Here is an 18,821-nt window from a genome sequence, read left to right on the forward strand (position 1 = left end):
GCCGTCTTCCTAGTCTCCCCTCTGCCTTCAGTCTTGCGTGCCAGGCTCCCAGCTCTCCGCCCTGAGTGCCGCGGCCCCTTTAAGACAGGCTCCGCCCCGCCCCGCCCTGCCCCGCCCCCCGGGTCAGCCCGGGTGCAATCATTCGCGGCTGTGTCTGCACTCAGTCGGCGACATTCTGTGAGACCCATGGCTGCGGCGGCTCTGCGGGTGGCGAGCCGGCGGCTCAGCCGGCGCGCGGGGTCTGGAGTCCCTATCCTACTGCGGCAGGTGCGAGGTGACTGGCCCCGGGAGCGGGGTTACTGGGCTTGAAGTGACGGACGTAGGGACTTTGGGCCTTGACTCCTTGGCTCTTTAAAGGGAAGCGATCTGGGGTCCCGATGACTAAATCTTTGTGGAAGACGGAAGCTTGAGGCCAGACTTCTGGGTCTTTTACAGAAGAGGGTGCTGGAACTACGATTCCTGGGTATTAGAAAGTTGGGACTCTTTGGCCTGAGAGAGGTCGCGATTGGGGACCCAGACAGACTCATCTCGGTGGTGGGGTGAGGTGGAATAAGTGGCAGGGGTTTCTGATTGAGGATCTTAAGAAGCGGACTTCTGAGTCCTCCTTCTGTGGTTTTGTGCCCACCTCCTTCCCAGATGTTTGAGCCCAAGAGTTGCACTTACACGTACCTGCTGGGTGACAGGGAGTCGAGAGAGGCCGTTCTGATCGACCCAGTTCTGGAGACAGCAACTCGGGATGCCCAGCTAGTGAAGGAGCTGGGCCTGCAGCTGCTCTTTGCGGGTCAGTCTGGGGGTTACCTTCCCCACCCCCGGGCCACAGAGTAAATGGGGGGTCTGATGGGGGTGGGGAGAGTGTTCGGGGAATCCTCTTCATGCTCTCCTGGACTTGGCCCGCCTCTCTGTCCCAGTGAATACACACTGCCACGCAGACCACGTGACGGGTTCGGGTCTGCTGCGGACCCTATTCCCCGGCTGCCTGTCTGTCATCTCCCGCCTTAGTGGGGCCCAGGCAGATCTGCACATTGAAGATGGAGACTCCATCCACTTCGGACGATTTGTGAGTGGGATGCTGGGATCCTGGGAGGGTGGTGGGCTGGACTCCTTGGACTTCAGGGAGGAGGACATCTGAGGGCCTAGTTTCTTGTCTGAGGGAGGAGAGCGCTGGGAAAGGGGTCTGGTACTCCTGAGTCTGAGGGAAGTTGAGTTGAGGGCCTGAGGGAGGAGGGGACTGGAGGTCTAGGCTCCAGAGTTTCTGGTGGAACCACTCAGAGTCTGGGTTCTTGATCCCTAAGAAGTTCTGCTCTTGGGAGGAGGACACCATAAACCCAGGTGGGGCACTAGGGCAAGAGGCTTGGGTCAGGTGTGACTCTGGCCAAACCCCAAGAGTCAACAGCATTTATGGAGTGTCCTAAGTCCTGGTGTGGTGCTATAGGATAAGCACGCGGCTGCAAGGATGGCTTCAGTTGCAAGGTTGGTGGTTCAAACTTACCAGCTGCTCCTTGGAAACCCTATACAGGGTTGCTATGAGTCACAAGCGAGTAGACAGCACTTAACAACAACAACAACAATAAGGCTTTGTGATAGTGCCTTTGACCTGACATCTCCATAGTAGTTGATTGTGGTAATGGTAGTATGCCGTGGAGTCGGTTCTGACTCATAGCGACCCTGTATAGGGTTTCCAAGGCTGTAAATCTTTACAGGAGCAGAAAGCCTCATCTTTCCCCGTGGAAACGCGGGTAGTTTCGAACTGCTGACCATGAGATTAACAGCCAGACTCATAACCACTACACTACCAGAGCTCCTTGGGCTGCAATTCTGCAATTGAGGCAGAAGTGAGCCACAGTATGAGGAAGGAGCATTCTGTTGTCTAACGCTAGGATTGTTGTTGTTGTTAAGTACCCTGGAGTCGGTTCTGACGCATAGTGACTCTACACAGGGTTCCGAGGCTATAAATCTTTACGGGAGCAGAACACCTCATCTTTCTCCCGCGGAACCGCTGGTAGTTTCGAACTGTTGACCCTGAGGTTGGCAGCCCGACTAGTAACCAGAATGGGGCAATCAAGCTGCTGGTGACCCTAAATTTAAAAAGGGCCATGCAAATGCAGGGTGGGTTCTTGAGAGTGAACCCAGTCTAACCCAAACCGAGCCTACTGTCACCAAGTGGATTTCGACCACCCAGCACCTCCCTCAATGTTGTGCCCTAGACGCCTGACTCACCTCACCCTGAGCCCTGCCCACGGTTGCCTCACACAGGAGTAATCTGAGGGTTCCTGTCTGGCTCCTTCCCCTTCCGTTGCACTCTTGTAATCAGTTGGCTTCCGGGCAGAATTTCAACCCAGAACTATATAGGCAGAATGGGAGGGAAAGTTAGGTGGAGTGAGGGTTGTGCTCAGAGGGAGGGGGAATAGCTGGCAGGGCCTTTTTTTGATCAGGGTAACTAATGATATATACAGTTTGGCAATAGAATGGTAGATGACAGCATGAAGGCTGGGCCTCCGAGTTAGAGGGTTTTGCTAAGTGAGAGTTTATTGGAGTCAGAGCATTTAGAGGAAATGAGCGCTGTGTGTGGGATCAGAGATCACACATTGTTTACTTCAAGCCCTTTTCTGGAAACTGTTGTTTTTTTCTATAAAAATGATACAATTGTGCATGAATAAATAAATATTCCAGTGGAGCCCTGTGGCACAGTTGGTTAAGCACTGGGCTGCTACCTGCAAGGTTGGCAGTGGAATGAAAGTCACTAGCTACACTTTGGGAGAAGGATGAGGCAGTCTGTTTCAGTAAAGATTTACAGTCTCAGAAACCTGATGGTTCTACTGTGTCCTGTTGAATCACTTTATGTCAGAACTGACTCAATAGCATTGGATTTGGCGTTTGGTGCTAGCAAACATGTCTTGGATTGAAAGGAATAAGTACATGTTGAGACGGTTCTTCACAAAGACTGAATGTTGAAGGCCATGGTAGATTTATTTCCCTGCAGTGTTTTTGTTTTTGTTTTTTTCCCCTTTTAATGGAGGTGTACAATTAAAAGTGTCCAATTCAGTGGAGCTTAGTATATTCAGGGGCGGGGTCTGACCTCCTATAACTTCATAGAGGGACGTGGAAAGAGAATCAAAATTGGCCCAAAGCCAGCTCTTATGTGACGGAGGTCAGTCAGGGTTCTATCTTCCAATCTTTTCACTAATTCTGACACCAACCGTTCCTCCCACGGACTCTCGACTTCGCTTCCGGGTTTGATAATTTGCTGTAATGGCCATACAAAACTCACAGACAATACACATGATTATGGGGTTTGTTAGGGAAATGTTGTTAGGTACCGTCCAGTCAGGTCTGACCCATAGCGACCCTGTATAGGGTTTCCGAGGAGTGACTGGTGAGTTTAAACTGCCGACTTTGAAGTCCAGCGCATTTAACCCATAGCGCCACACTGGTTACAGTTCAGTATCTGAAACATTCAGGATACAGTTTTTTGTCAGGTACACCTAGACCCTTGGTCTCCTGGCCTGCCTGCCAAGTGTTATAAACCTCTTTTAGCTCTTGACCTCTCAGGCCCGTGACCCCTTGGCCTCTGCCCTGCTTGACCACCAATATATCTGTAGGATAAGCTACCACTCTGCCAGGAAGCCTGGACTTGAACACGCTCAGCTTTCTGGCTCCTTGGGCAGGGGGGCCGACTGCTCTTTCTTGTGTCTGGTTCTCCGATCCCTGCTTGCTGACACTTCTCTGCCGTGCGTCTTACCCTCTCTGGTATCACACCTCTCTGTCTCCTGGATCAGAGAGGTTCAGCACAAGGATCTCAGGGTGCAAAGGATGTGCTTCACTCCAACCTTTTCTTTCTTGATAATAGTGAGAGAGAGAGAGCCTTGTCTCCACCTCTGGGATGGCTCATTTTAAGCCTAGAAGGTTAGCAAAACTGACCAATCCCTACTTAGGGTTTCATATATCTTATTTGCATGGTCCCACCCCACATGGGAGGAGCCCTGGTGGGATAGTGGGTTAAGCATTGCCAACCACAAGGTCAGAGGTTCAAATCTGCGAACTGATCTGTGCTAGAAAGATGAGATGGTCTGCTCCCGTAAAAGTTTACGGTCTTGGAAACTCTAAGGGGTTGTTCTGGTGTATCCTGCATTGTTGTGTTGTGAAATGCCGTCAAGTCAGTCAGGACTCATAACCACCCTGTATAGGTTTTCAGAGGAGCAGCTAGCTGGTAGGTTTGAATTGCTGACCTTGTGTTTCCCAGTCCAGTGCTGATCCTACAGCCCCACACTAGGTGTCCACTCTATCCTATGTTGTAGAGTGCCATCGAGTCAGTTCCAACTCATTGTGATCCTGTGTAGGGTTTCCAAGGAGTGGCTGGTGAGTTTGAACCACCGACCTTGTGGTCCAGTGCTTTATCCATGGTGCCACACCGGGACTGTGTCCTGTAAGGTCGCTATAAGTCAGAACCAACTCCATGGCAAGTTGGGATCCCATCTAGGTACCAAGTACCTTACTTATATTATTAGCAAGTAGCCAATCCCCCCCAGAGGGCCACAAACACTGCACATTGCAAACTCACCTGCCGCTCCTCAGAAACCCTAGACAAGGTGGCTTTGAGTTGGAACTGACTCAACAGCACTTAACAACCACAACATCTCAATGAGTCACAGCCACCGCCACCACCCAGTCATCTGGTGGGCATTGCTGGCTGGAAGAGCTGTATCAGTTCATTCATTGCACCACGTGTGGATACAGATATAGGAGACTTCCGCTGGATCTTACGGTAATTCTGTGTTTAACTGTTTGAGGAACTGCAAGACTGTTTATTCAGAGCAATGGCACTATTTCACCTCTCACCAGCTGGGTAGGAAGGCTCCCATTTCGTCACCGCTTTGCCAACACTGTGATCATTCACTGCTTTGCTTGGTTTTTGTTCTTTGTCTAAGTTCTTTTTTTCTCCCAACTTTTTATTGTGAATTGAGTGCAGGTTTACAGAGCAGGTCATCAGTTTTACATTTAGCAAATCATATCCTTCGCTTCATTACAAGGATTGCAATTCCCTCCATGTACCATCAGTTAGCAGTATTTACCTCTTGCACTCCTCCCTGCGTCTCCTGCTTCCTTCATCTTTCCTCTGCCAGCCTTCCTCTTAGATGTATATAGTCTACTCCATTACCAATCTTAACATGTGTCTACCCTCTAGCCGGTGAGTAATTCCCTCTCCTCCCCAGCTCCCAGTAAACATCATAGAATGTTTCTTTTATCAAGAACACCTTTTCTTAACTTTTTATAACAGTTGTTGTTGTTGTTAAGTGCCATTGAGTGGGTTCCAACCCATAGTGACCCTGTATAGAGTCTCTGAGGAGTAGCTGGTGAGCTTGAACCACTGACCTTGCGGTTGAAATGACTTTGCCATCTAGCACATTAACCCACAGTGCCACACCAGTGGTCTCATGTAACATTTGTCCTTTGGGATGGACTAATTTCACTCATAATATCCTCCAGGTTCACCCATGTTGCGAGGTGTTCTGCTGATTCATCATTATTCTAGGTTCTTTTGAAAACATTTGGAGATGGGCTGATTTTTTTTCTCTTATTTTCCTCCCCCCACTTTGAAAAAAATTGAGTTGTGACGTATGTACAGTACGTATGCAAGGTACACACATCATATGTGTACATCTTGATACGTTTTATATATGTTTACATTTAAGTATATACCACACACGTCCAGGACATGACAGTCACGCCCAAAGGCTTCTCCTAATGTCCCTTCCTGGCCAGTGACATACCATACTGTGGAACCAACCTTCTAACTTAGTTCACTATAGACTGGGTGTGTCTGTTCTGAATCTTATCAACAAAAATATTTAAGCAGGAATCATAAAACATGTTCTCTTGTGTCTGGTTTTGTTTAACATAACATTGAAGGTAATCATAGTTTGTTTCTTCTCATAACTGTACAGCAGGTGTTGGCAACGTTTTTGTGTAAAGGGCCAGGTAATAAAATTTTTGGATTTTGTGGCTGTGTGGTTTTTCACCACTCCTAGCCATAGACAATTGTAAACAAATGAGCAAGGCTGTGTTCCAATAAAACATTATTATTATTATGTTGTTGTTAAGTGCTGTTGAGTTGGTTCTGACTCATAGCGACCCTATATAGGATTTCCAAGGAGCGGCTGGTGAGTTTGAACTGCCGACTTTGCAATTCAAACCAATCTTACAATCCCACATGTTGACTTGCAGCGCCACACCAGGCCTGCCCTCAAATGTTCAACAGGATGAAACACTGCCTGGTCCAGTGCTAGCCTCACAATTTTTTAATCTGTTGTTGTTGCTCATCCAGTCGATTTCGACCCATAGTGACCCTGTTTAGGGTCTCCAAGGAGCAGCTGGTGAGCTTGAAACACTGACCTTGCAGCTCAAATGACTTTGCAGTCTGGTACATTAGCCCACAGCGCCACACCAGGACACTGAAATTTGCACCCAAGAGTCCCTAGGGAAGGATTGCTGATGGCCTTGTAGGATAACCACTGGGCTGCTAACCACCAGATTGGAAGTTCAAACCCACCAGCTGCTCCTCAGGAGAAAGACGAGGCTGTCTGCTCCGGTAAAGATTGAGAGTCTCAGAAACCTTTTGTAGGGTCGCTATGAGTTGGAATCAACTTTATGGCAGCAGGTTTGGTTTTAGGTTGTCGAGTGCTTGGCTGTTGCAGTTAGCCACTGGTTGAAAACTTTTGGCAGCGCAGAGCCATCCAGACAAGATGAAAACTATTCAATGGGGACTCTACCTTTCCCCACACACTCTTAAACTAAACTTCCTCTTGAAAACTTGTAAGCCAGTCACTTTGTGCCCTTACAGCCCCCTCATTTTAGGTAGCCAATGTCTAAGTTAACTATCCCTATCTACCCTTAAGGAGCTCTGATAGCATAGTGGTTATGCTAATTTCACAGTCAGCAGTTCGAAACTACCAGCTGTTCCATGGGAGAAAGATGAGGTTTCTGCTCCTGTAAAGATTTACAGCCTCGGAAACCTTGTACAGGGTCGCTATGAGTTGGAACCGACTCCAAGGCACATAACAACAACAACTATCTTCATGTGTAAGATGTATTTCTTGTAGACAGCATACTGAAGAATCCTATTTTCCTATCCATTCTGCTATTCTCTCATTCAGTGTAATTATCGATAGCTATGAATTGATTGATGTTATTTGATGTGTGTTTTTTGTGGTGTTGCTAGTTTCTTTGTTCTATGTAAGTTTCTTCACTGAGTTCATTTTGTTTATGGGTTTTCTTTTCATTTTCTTCATTGCTGATGTTTTAATGTTTACTAAGACTTTCTGACTTTTTCTTATTTTGATATGAAGATGTATTCATTTTCTTTGAGGTTACCCTATAATTTATTATTTTTTTTTCCCATTTAAAGCAGTCTGTTTTATCTCCATAGCTACTTGACTTCCTCACCATTTGAAAGTTCTGTATCTACGCTATTCCCTCTTTTTGCTTTGTAGTTGATTTCATCATAAATTGATATCTCTGGTTCCATATTTTCAGTCTTGTATTTTTGTTTGAACTGCAAGGTTGGCAGTTCAAGCTCACCAGCTACTCTTTGGAACCCTACACAGGGTCGCTATGGGTTGGAACCAACTCAATGGCACTTCACAACAACAACAACATGTTTGTTTTGGAGTCTTGGTGTGGCACTATGTGTTAATTCGCTGGACCACAAAGTCAGTGTGAGCCATAAGATCGACGGTTCAAGCTTACCAGCCACTCTGCGGAAACCCTATACAGGGTCATTATAGGTCAGAACTGACTCCACGGCACTTAGCAACAACAACAGCAACAGTGTTTGTTTTACTTTGAATACTTCCGTATCTGGATTGAGTTCTGGATGATGTTGTCATGTATGTTAATCTCGGGTTGTTGTCTGCGTTGCTGGTTCTCAGTCCAAAGAACTCCCTTTAGTATATTTGGTAAACTTGGTCTGTTATTAAAAGTCTTTCAGTTTGTTTATCTGGAAATGTCCTAACTTAATCATTGTATTTGAGGGACAGCTTTGCTGGGTATATGATTCTTGGCTGGTAATTTTTTTTTCTTTCAGAGTTTTGTATATGTCATCCCATTGCTTTCTTGCCTTCATGGTTTCTGCTGAGAAATCAAAACTTAGTTTTATTGGTTCTCCTTTGTAGGTGAATTTTGTTTTTCCAGAGCTGCTGTCAGGATTCTCAACTTTGGTTTTGGAAAGTTTGATTATATCTTGGTGACGTTCTTTTGGAAGCTATTCTCTTTGGAATTCATTCAGCTTCTTGAATGGTTATCTTCTTGGTTTTCAGGATGTTAGGGAGCAACCCTTAGACAAATTTTTTCTATGTTTTTTATTGTTTTTTCCTGTTCTGAAATTCAAATCACCTGTAAGTAATTCGTCTTCATAGTGTCCCACATAAGTTTCAGCCTGTCTTCTGATTTTTTCATTCTTTTTTCTGATTATTCTTCTAGCATATTAGTGTTGACAGATTCATCTTCAAGGTCACTAATTTGACCTTCCATTGATTCAAATCTTCTCCTTTGCCCTTTCACTGTATTATCCATTTCTGAGATCTTAGTATTAACCTTTGGATTTCTATTTGCAGGTTTTGTATCAATTCAAAATTTGAATTTATTTTGACTGTTTTTTCTTGTAGTGTTTTCCTAAACTTTTCTTTCTCTTTTTTTTTCCCCTGTGTTTTCCTTGCTTTCCTCAATCTTTCTGTTTTGTCCTTTGAAGGTACTTAAATATCATTCTTTTGAATTATTTCTTAGTTAATTCCATGACCTTTTTCCTTACAGAAACATTTCCTGGCTCTGCATCTTGGTTGTTTGTTTGAGTCACCCTCACTTGCTTTTTTCTTTGTGTCAGTTAAAATCATCTGTTTTCTCAGAGACATTGTGGTGGTGTTGTATTTGTATTTAATTGATGACTGTGTGTTGGTGTGTTCTTAGACTCTTACTAACTGTCTCCTGGTGGGTGTGAGAAGAGAATGGAAGGGTGTACACAGTTTTCAGTTCACTGTTCATGCAGCTCAGTGTAGCGTGGGTTTGGCTGCTGTCTGTCACTGATCAGGTGGTATAGGAGCTGGTACTGACTCTTGTCCAGTGGGTGGAGCTGCAGAGGGTATGGTTGTGGCTGAGCTGTGTGGGCACAGTTGCTGCCTTCCATCAGGTGGAGCATGAGGAGAAAACACACACAGGAAAACAAAACACAAACAAGCAAACAACAGCAAAAATGGAATATAACAAAGGAGAAAAATAAAAATGGGCAGCAACAGGAAAAGTTAACTAAAAGGAGAAAAGAGGGATAGGAAAATAGAGTTGTACAAGGAAAAAATAAGAGTGAAAATAAAAGGAAGAGAAAAAACACTGAAAAAAAAAAAAGATATCAGCAAGATGAAAAGAGAAGGAGACTGTTGTTCAGTGCTGTCAAGTCCGTTTGGACTCATAGTGGTCCTGTGTAGCGTTTCCGAGGAGCGGCTGGTGGGTTTGAACTGCCAACCTTGTGGTTCGCAGTCTAGTCCTGAACCTACAGCGCCAGGAGCCTGAGAGACTAGAGAGTAGTAAAGAAAAATTAAGAGGAGATAGAAGAAGAGGGTGGGCATGAAACAGAAGAAAAGAAGCAAAACCAAAAATGGAGATAAGATGAAAATCAAGAGAAGAGAAAGAATGAAAAGAAAAAATAAACAAATAAAAATAAGGAAACAAGGAATGGAAAATAAACAAAAAGGCAGTGCAGTTACTGGACCCAGAGAGGAGAATCTTGCTTGGCCAAGGAGCTCTCGAGGTGGAGGGAGGAGGGATGCGCCAGACGGCTGAGTTCTCAATGCTAGGTGGAGTGCCTATTGGCCTGGGTGTTGTCTATGTTCAGAACACCCAATCCAGAAGTCGTTTGTGGAGACCCTTCAGGTAGCTAGTTTCAGTGTCTGTCGTAACCAAAGGGCACCCGTGGGCAGGGTGACTGATTTTGAGGGTCCCTGGAGGCTCTGTGGGTTCTGGAGATCTGAAGCTGAGGCCGCCAGAATCTAGGCACCAAGGCAGCACAACAGGCTGGTAGTAAGTTGCAGATCTCAGTATACTTTCCTCCATACAGAACACATCAATTTTCATTGTCTTCCACAAAGAGAAGGTTGTTGAATTTGGTGCAGTGGAAAAGGAGCAGAGGGCTCCAGACTCCTGGAGATTAGGGTCTGCGCTGGGAAGAGATGGTTGGGGGGAGGGGGTAGACTTCATCTCTGTTATCCAGGGGAATGTGGGGCACAAGAAGGAACCCCACCTTTTCCATTGCCCATGTGAATCTGTTTCTCCAAAGCTGCTCACAAAAGTTCAAGGTGGCCATGCCACATCTGGCTCACTGCTCGTTCACCAGCCCTTCTGTCACTGCCCCTATGCCCAGTAGGTATCCGATCCACTTCTGTAGCCTTTCCTCTGGAGCTCAGGGCTCCAGGGTTGTCCTGTGTTTGTTTCAGTAGGTCCCCATACCTTTGTGGTAGAGGGTCTCCATAGTGTGTTTACCTAGGCCGCCATCTTGCCGGAGGTCTCACTCCATTTATTTTTTGATGTATCTCAGAGTAAGTTGCAGATCTCAGTATACGTTCCTCCATACAGAACAAATCATTTAAATTATCATTTTCTTCCACAAAGGGAAGTGTTTTTTTTAATGTTTTATTGTGAATTATGTGATAGTTTACATGGGAGAACATTGTTTTACATTAATCCTGTCGTATATAGTTTCATTGCCATGGTTACAATCCTGTCCATCAACCAACCAAAGGGTATACCCTACAGGCCTGCCCCTTGGTCATCAGCACACAGCCCCTCTCCCTCTCTGGGTCTAAAGTCCCCAGCTGCTCCATCTCTCCACGTCATCATCTCTGCCTCCATCTCTGGCCTCACTGCTTATCTGGGTACGGTCCTGCTCTCTGCTCTTCTCTCTTGATGTTCCCAGGGACCTCCGCTCCTAGACTGCAAAGTTAATCACTCCCGCCTTGCTACAAAATAGCTACCTTTACATTTCCAACCCTCACAATCAGTCCTGATAACAATCATTCACAAGAGACACAAAAGGAAGTTTTGATGAATTTGGTGCAGTGGAAAAGGAGCAGAGGGCTCAACTTACCACTAGGGGGCAGTAGAGGCCGTATGAATTGCAAGGCGAGTGTTGAATGGTGCCCTCATCAGTTTGGAGTTTAAAATCTGTGTGACTTAGTTTCAGGAGCGTTAGCTGCTATGGGAAACTAGTGAAAAAACAGCTGTGGCTATGTGTTGTCATGTATTTGATGTATCAGATGAAGGAAAGAATGCAAGGTATATACAATGGGCGAGCTGCAGTTTTATTTCGCAGTGCTGAAAAGGGTCCAGTTAGAATATTCGGTGGCTGGGACTATTAATTGAGAGGTTGGTGGTTCAAACCCACCCAGAATCACCTTGGGAGAAAGACCGGATGATCTGATTTTGAAACACCCAGGGCCTCCATGAACTGGAATTGACAACCATAGCAACTGATTTGGTTTTATTTTCCATTTTTCGGGTTTGCTTTTGGAGGCTGCAGTAGGTCAAGATGTGACTTTTAATTCTGAGTATTCTCAACTCTACACTAAGTTGAGAATACGCAGAATCATGGGACAATTAGCACTTCATAGGATAAGGAGCTCTGGTAGCGTAGTGGTTACGAATCAGGCTGTGAACCTCAAGATCAGCAGTTTGAAACTATCAGCTGTTCCGCGGGAGAAAGATGAGGCTTTCTGATCCCGTAAAGATTTACAGCCTCGGAAACCCTGTACAGGGTCGCTGTGAGTCGGAACCGACTCCACTGGACATAACCGCAATCTGGATACGCACTGAATTGATAGCTACAAGGTCTATAGTTTGAGCCCACTAGCTGCTTTGCAGGAGAGAGATGAGGTTTTCGGCTTCTATAAAGATTTACAGCGTCAGAACCGCCCCCCACATAGGTTCGCTATGAGTCAGAATCGAGTGTATGACCCTTAACAACAGCTGTCACCTAAGTTCATCAGTTGCTGATAATTAGCCACATCTGCTTTCTTTCTTTCTCTCCACCTATCTTTTTCTCCTCCATGTAAATTCAGAAGGAAGTTGCAGACAACAACAACAAAACAACAAAATTATATTGCACATGAAAAAATATCAGGCGGGGTTAAGTGTGGTGGTTGAACAACACAATGACCATAATTCATGTTGTTGCACCATACATATAAAGAACGGTGAAATGGCAAATGTCTTCTTACATATGTGTGTGTGGGGGGACAATCAGAAAACAAAACCCAACAAACCCACTGCCACCGAGTCGGTTCCGATTCAGTTCTGACTCAGAGTGACCCTGTGCAGGGTTGTTGTAAGAACTGACAGACAGCCTCGTCTTTCTCCCGCAGAGCAGCTCGCTCATGGGTTTGAACCAACAGGGCTCTCTACATATTGTGATGGTGGTAGTGTTTTATGCCACCGAGTCAGTTCCAACTCACAGCAACTCTGTATAGGGTTTCCCAGGCTGTACATCTTTACAGGAGCAGAAAGTCTCTTGTTTCTCCTGAGGAGCGACTGGTGGATTTGAACTGCTGACCTTGAGGTTAGCAGCCCAGTTGGTAGTTCACTAGGCTACCAGGGCACCTTCTTTCTACATACATATAATTTTTTTAAAGCTTTTTATTGTGAATTGGGTGAAGGTTTGCAGAGCGAGTCCGTTTTCCAAGCAGCAATTCACACGCATTTTGCCTCATGTCTTTGATTGCAGTCCCCACAAGGTAACATCACTCATCCTACTTCCACGCTGTGTTCCCTTGCCATTACTCCTGATTTCCTAACCCTTCCTACCTTCTGAACTTTGTCCTTGGGCAAATAAATGCTGCCCTTCTGATCTCAAATGGTTGATCATTCCAAGGAGTTTGTACCACCCTAGTATTATTGTTAAAAGTCTATTGTGTGGCCGAACATTGAGCCAGAGGAGGTGAGTTCAGTTCCAGGCCTGAAGGGTGCCTAGGGGCCACAGTTTCCTGCGGGGTTTGTTACATATTTGCCCCTCCCACACACATACAAATAATAATAATAGTAATAGTAAGTTGCAGATATTTTACTTCTACAGACTTGTAGGAATAGATAACCGTGATTCTCAGACTCTTGAGTTTTTTGGACTTTGGAACCCTTAAACTTACTGACATTGAGCCGATTGCTACTCATAGTGATCCTGTGTAGGTTCTCAAGACTGTAAATCCTTATGGGAACAGAAAGCCTCATCTTTGTCCTGAAGAGTGGCTGGTGAGTTTGAACTGTTGATTTTCCAATTAGCAGTCCAGTGCTTATCCTACAGCGCTACAAGATCTCTGTTAACACTCTTAAAAATTATCAGGGACCTTAAAAAGCTTTTGTTTACATGAACTTTATCAATATTTACTGTACTAACAAGTAATTCTAAAAACATTTTAAAACAAGAGTACACACAATGCACATACACACTTCATTAGCCTTCAGAGCAATGAGGTCATCCACAGTTTCTGGAAAATTCCATCGACTGCTTGTGGGAGAATAAGAGTGAAAAAGGGTAAAGAATGTCTTAATATTATTATGAAAATGATGTGGACTTTGCAGACCCCGGAATCCCTGAACTCCACTTGAGAACTCTTCTTTTACAAACCATAATACTTTTGTCGCACCTAACAAAATTCATAATAATTCTATTATAGCACTGAGCATCTAGCCGATGCTCAGATTTCTCCAGTGGTCCCTGGAATTGTGTTTCCATTTGCTTTTGGGGGGAAGCAGGACCCAATCAAGGGAAGCACAGGGCATTTGGTTGTAAGGTCTATTTAGTTTGTTGTCGTCTGCAAGTTTCCCTCTCTTCTACTGACTTTGGAAGCTTCCAGGCTTGTTTGTAGAAAATCTCATGTTCTTGATGTAGCTGATTATTTTCCTTGTGATGTTGTTGAACTTGTTCTTAAACCTCATTTATCACTGGAGGTAGATTGTCAGATATTTTTAATATTGTTTAATAATACTACGCCCCACTACATTCCACCTCACATTACAGTGTTGTTGTTAAGTGCCGTTGGTCTGAGTCGGTTCCAACTCATAGTAACCCTGCATCAAGTTTCTGAGGCTTTAAATGTTCACTGGAGCAGGAAGTCTCATTTTTTCCCCAAGGAGCAGTTGGTGGGCTCGAACCGTGGACCTTGTGGTTTGTGCAGCCCAGTGTTTATCGTGTGGAGCCGCCCCTGCCAATTCCACTCCACTCCACTCCATTCTGCATTGTTCTTTTGGTTCTGGCTTATTTTGTTCATCATTATATCTGTGGGATTCATCCAGGATGACGGGATGATCTGTAACTGCTCATCACGTAAACATAGGTCAATTTATGTGTCCATTCTAAATTTGGAAACTTTCGAATTGCACAAAAAGGATGATAAAGCACCGATATAGAAATCATCTAGATTCGCCAATTACTGACGTTGTGCACAGTGGTACGTTTGCTTGTTCCCTCTCTCTCATTGAAATGGAACCGATTCCAACTCATAGCCACTGGGTAACACTGAGTCAAACTGCCCCAGGGGGCTTCCAAGGGCATCCTGGTGTGGCGTTGCAGGATAAGCACTGGATCACAAGACCAGTTTGAACTGCAAGGTGCGTGGTCCCAACTCACCCACCGTTCCCCAGAAACCCTACATAGGGTCGCTATGAGTCGAAACCGACTCAACTGTCCTTAACAACAATCACAAATCTTTATGAAAGGACACTCTCACATCCATTGCGGCTACTACAAATACTGCGGCTAGGAACATTCTAGTATGTAACTTGGCCAATGTCCACATGCAATTCTTCTGAGTATCTATAAGGAGTGAGTCACAGGGTATGTGTGGATCTAGTTATAGTTTTAAATTTACTTTCCAAATCCATCATAGTGCATGAGAGATACAGTTGTTCCGCATCCTCAACTGTAACTGTACTGGTGAGTTTTTACTCCTTTTTGCGGGGACAGGGGTTGGGTAGGATGAGAAGGAGTCAGTTAGGGTAAGAACTATGGTTAGGTCTGGGCGAGGCCTAGGGCTTTGTTTAGTGTTAGGGTTATGGTTGGGACGAGGGTTCGTTTAGTGTTAGGAGTAAAGGTTGGGTTTGGGCTCTAAGTAATACCTGGTCTAGTTTTAGGATTACAGTTTGTTTTATTTTTATGTATTTATTTATTCTTGAAATCTACTTGATTGCCTCTTCATCTGGGATTTCTGCACCTATATGATTCCCTCTTTTTACTTTGTGGTTTTTAATTTAAATGTTTAAATTGTTTGGTTGTTGTTGCAAATTGGTACATCTGGTTCCCTATTTTCAGCCTTGTAAGTCAGTTTGACTAGGAATACTTCCATAGCTGGCTGTAGTTCTTGATGATAGTACCATGGATGTGAATTTCAGGTTCTTGTCTGTTGTTGCTGGTTTCCTGTCAAAAGAATCCCCTTCAGCATTATTTGAAGATTGGTTTTTCTTGTTGTTTTGTGTTTTACAAATTCTTTAAATTTCTGTTTATTCGGAAATGTCCTAAATTTGCCATCTACCTCTATGCTATAAAGTATACATGTGCAATAAGTTACATATTTTCAATATTCTTCTGAATACACATTTCTAGTTCAAAACACACCCATACTTTTGTTTTTGTTTAAAAAAAAAAAAAAGATCAGAGCAAATGTAAACATATGAAAGAAAAAAATGAAAGATCACACCCCTCTACCATGAATAGGTTAATAATGTTAATGTGGGGTGAAGGGTGGGGATAATTTTCCCTGCAAGATTTTATAGGGTTTGTTATTTCGCTTTGCACTTGAAAAACTTTTTTGGAATACTATGAATGGAGCTCTGGTAGCGTAGTGGTTACGAATCGGGCTGCGAACCTTAAGGTCAGCAGTTCGAAACTACCAGCCGCTCCACGGGAGAAAGATGAGGCTTTCTACTCCCGTAAAGATTTACAGCCTCGGAAACCCTGTACAGGGTCGCTGTGGGTCGGAACCGACTCCACGGCACTTAACAACAACAACATGCAACATTGAAGAATAACAATGAATCTGTGAGACATCTCACAATATGGATGAACCCGGGGAACGTGACGCTGAGTGAAATTAGTCCATCACAAAAGAACAAATATTGTTTGAAATTACTGTTGTAAAAAGTTAAGGTTTTCTTCATAAAAGAAACTTTCTATGATAGTTACCACGGATAGAAGGGAAGGGGGAAGAAAATGCAGATTAATCCCTCCAGCCAAGATTGAAACGTCTAAACTCTGAATAAAACATTTTAAGTATAAGTTTACAGACCAACCAAATCAGTTTTCCATTCAGCCATTCATACCCATTTGATTTCATGTCATTGATTACAGTTTCCAATGTAACATCACTTGTCCCACTTCCTGACTGCGTTTCCTGTTTCCATTCCTCTTTCTTTCCTAAATTTTCTAAAGTTTGTCCTTTGGAAAAATGCTGCCCTTTTGATATCCCAAATGGTTGATTATTCTAAAGATTGCATTGTTGTTGTTGTTAGGTGCCATTGAGTCGGTACCAACTCATAGCGAACTTCTGCACAACAGAAGGAAACACAACTTCACAATCATTGGTACACCTGAGCCCATTGCTGCCACCACTGTGCCAATCCATGTTGTTGGGGGTCTTCCTTTTTACCTCCAACCCTCCACTTTACCAAACACGATGTCCTCCAGGAACTGGCCCCTCCTGATAATATGTCCAAAGGAGCTTTCTAGTTGTACTTCGTCCAACACAGATTGGTGTGTTCATTTGGCAACATAGTACTTCTAATATTTTCCTCCAACACCATAACTCAAATGCATCAATTCTGCTACGGTCTTCCTGCATACTCTCACATTAGAATGTTATTGTCTCCCTTGTAAACCTATTGTTTGGCTCTGGTAGCGTAGTGGTTATGAATCAGGCTGCGAGCCACAAGGTCAGCAGTTGGAAACTACCAGCTGTTCTGCGGGAGAAAGATGAGGCTTTTTGCTCCCATAAAGATTTACAGCCTCAGAAACCCTGTACAGGGTCGCTATGAGTCGGAACTGACTGCACGGCACGTAACAACACCAACAACAATTGTTTGGTTGAAGACCTCATGTGACGCTGTGCAATAAAGCACTGGACCGTTAGGTATGTTTGAACCACAAGGTCGGCGGTTCAAACTCAACACTTGCTCTTTGGAAACCCTATACTGGGGTCACTATGAGACAGAACCTATTTGACGGTGCTTAGGAACAGCAAACAACGACCCTCTAGTTAGTAATTTGCTCTCCCTCCCTCTCCCACGCCTGATAACCATCAAAGAATGTTTCAATTAGTGTGACTATCTTTTCTTGACTTTTTAATAATAATGATCTCATACAATATTTGCTTTGCACTTGTTTTGCATTTTGCACATAGATCTTTTTGAATACTAGATGCTTGGCTACCAATCACTGAGACACCCACTGCAATGGCTTAAAGAATGAAGCGTTTCATCTTCTCCTTTAACAGGAAAAAACTCTGGAAGATGACAGTTGCTGCCTTTGATTCAGTAACATCATTGTGGGATTTTCTTGGCTTTCGCTTCATGGTTACACGGGGGTTGTTGCAGCATATAGAACACTATATATATGTTCACAGTCAGGGGAAGTGAAAAGGAGAGACGACTCTCAGGTTTTATCAGGAGGGGGAAAAACTTCCCCAGAAATCCTTAGGAGACTTTCAATGAGATTTCACTGGACGGAGGACTGTACTAGGGGCCACCCCTGACCAGCCAGGAGGCTGAGTAAGTGTGTGTTTAGGTAGGGAATTGATGCCCGGAACCCAAGTGGGGATTGGGGGTAGTGGAGAGTGGAATAGATAGCTGGAGGTGGGGAGGGTTGGCAACAAGGTCTACGCATGGTATCTTTCCGTAATCAGTAATCAAATAAGCTGGTCAAGGATATTGATTAATGGGACGACAAGATAAGAGGAGAGGAGGGTGTGAACACGGACTAGTCATGTAAGTGCTTGTTAGATCATTGCTGTTGTTAAGTGCTGTTGAGTCGGTTCTGACTCATAGTGACCCAGCATAGGGTTTCCAAGGAGCAGCTGGTGAATTTGAACCGCTAACCTTGTGGTTAGCCATCCACTTCTTATCCTCTAGCAACGTACCAGGACTCCAAAGTGTATATATTCCATTGCAATTTGGGGGCTGTTGTTTTCCTAGTCTTGTGGCTTTATTTATTTTAAATGTAAATCTTTAATCCATTTGGCGTTTACCTTGGTATAAGATATGAACTTAATAACAACACCAATATTCTGAACTTGGGAATCTAACATTATATATATATATTTTAAAAAGGCCTTTTAGATATGACCCGGGCTTGGTGTGGGGGTTTCTGGGGCCAGTTTCACCATGAAGGTGGAATCATTGATTTTTTTTTGGTGACTGTCCACCCCAACCTCCATCCCCACCAGGCTTTGGAGACCCGGGCCAGCCCTGGCCACACCCCAGGCTGTGTCACCTTCGTCCTGAATGACCACAGCATGGCCTTCACTGGAGATGCCCTGCTCATCCGAGGCTGTGGGCGGACGGATTTCCAGCAAGGTCAACAGGTCCCTCTGTCCAGCTCTTTCTCTTAGCCTAGTTATGTGGGTACCAGGGTTTTAAGTTATCAGTTGCAAAAATGGATGAATGAATGAATGTTAGACTTACAGGGGGGTCAGGATTAGCTTTAAGGGGGTTAGCTGCTGAAGGGGGCAAGAGTTAAGATTTAGGAGGTTAGTCGCTGAGGGTTTAATTGTTAGGAACAGTTAGCTTCAGAAGTATATTAGTTA

General features: G+C 44.4%; 1 protein-coding gene across 1 annotated transcript in view; it reads left to right on the forward strand.

The window, feature by feature from the left end:
• Positions 1 to 186: 186 nt before the first annotated feature.
• The window catches only part of ETHE1 (ethylmalonic encephalopathy 1), a 22,501-nt gene continuing 3,866 nt past the window's right edge, over positions 187 to 18,821 (forward strand). Inside the window, exons 1-4 of the mRNA XM_006871364.1 lie at positions 187 to 267; positions 637 to 781; positions 909 to 1,057; positions 18,462 to 18,591. Coding sequence (XP_006871426.1) covers positions 187 to 267; positions 637 to 781; positions 909 to 1,057; positions 18,462 to 18,591 — 505 coding nt within the window. The remainder of the gene's footprint in view (positions 268 to 636; positions 782 to 908; positions 1,058 to 18,461; positions 18,592 to 18,821) is intronic.

The sequence above is a fragment of the Chrysochloris asiatica genome, unplaced genomic scaffold (assembly GCF_000296735.1).
Source record: "Chrysochloris asiatica unplaced genomic scaffold, ChrAsi1.0 scaffold00168, whole genome shotgun sequence".
NCBI classification, from domain to species: Eukaryota; Metazoa; Chordata; class Mammalia; order Afrosoricida; family Chrysochloridae; genus Chrysochloris; species Chrysochloris asiatica.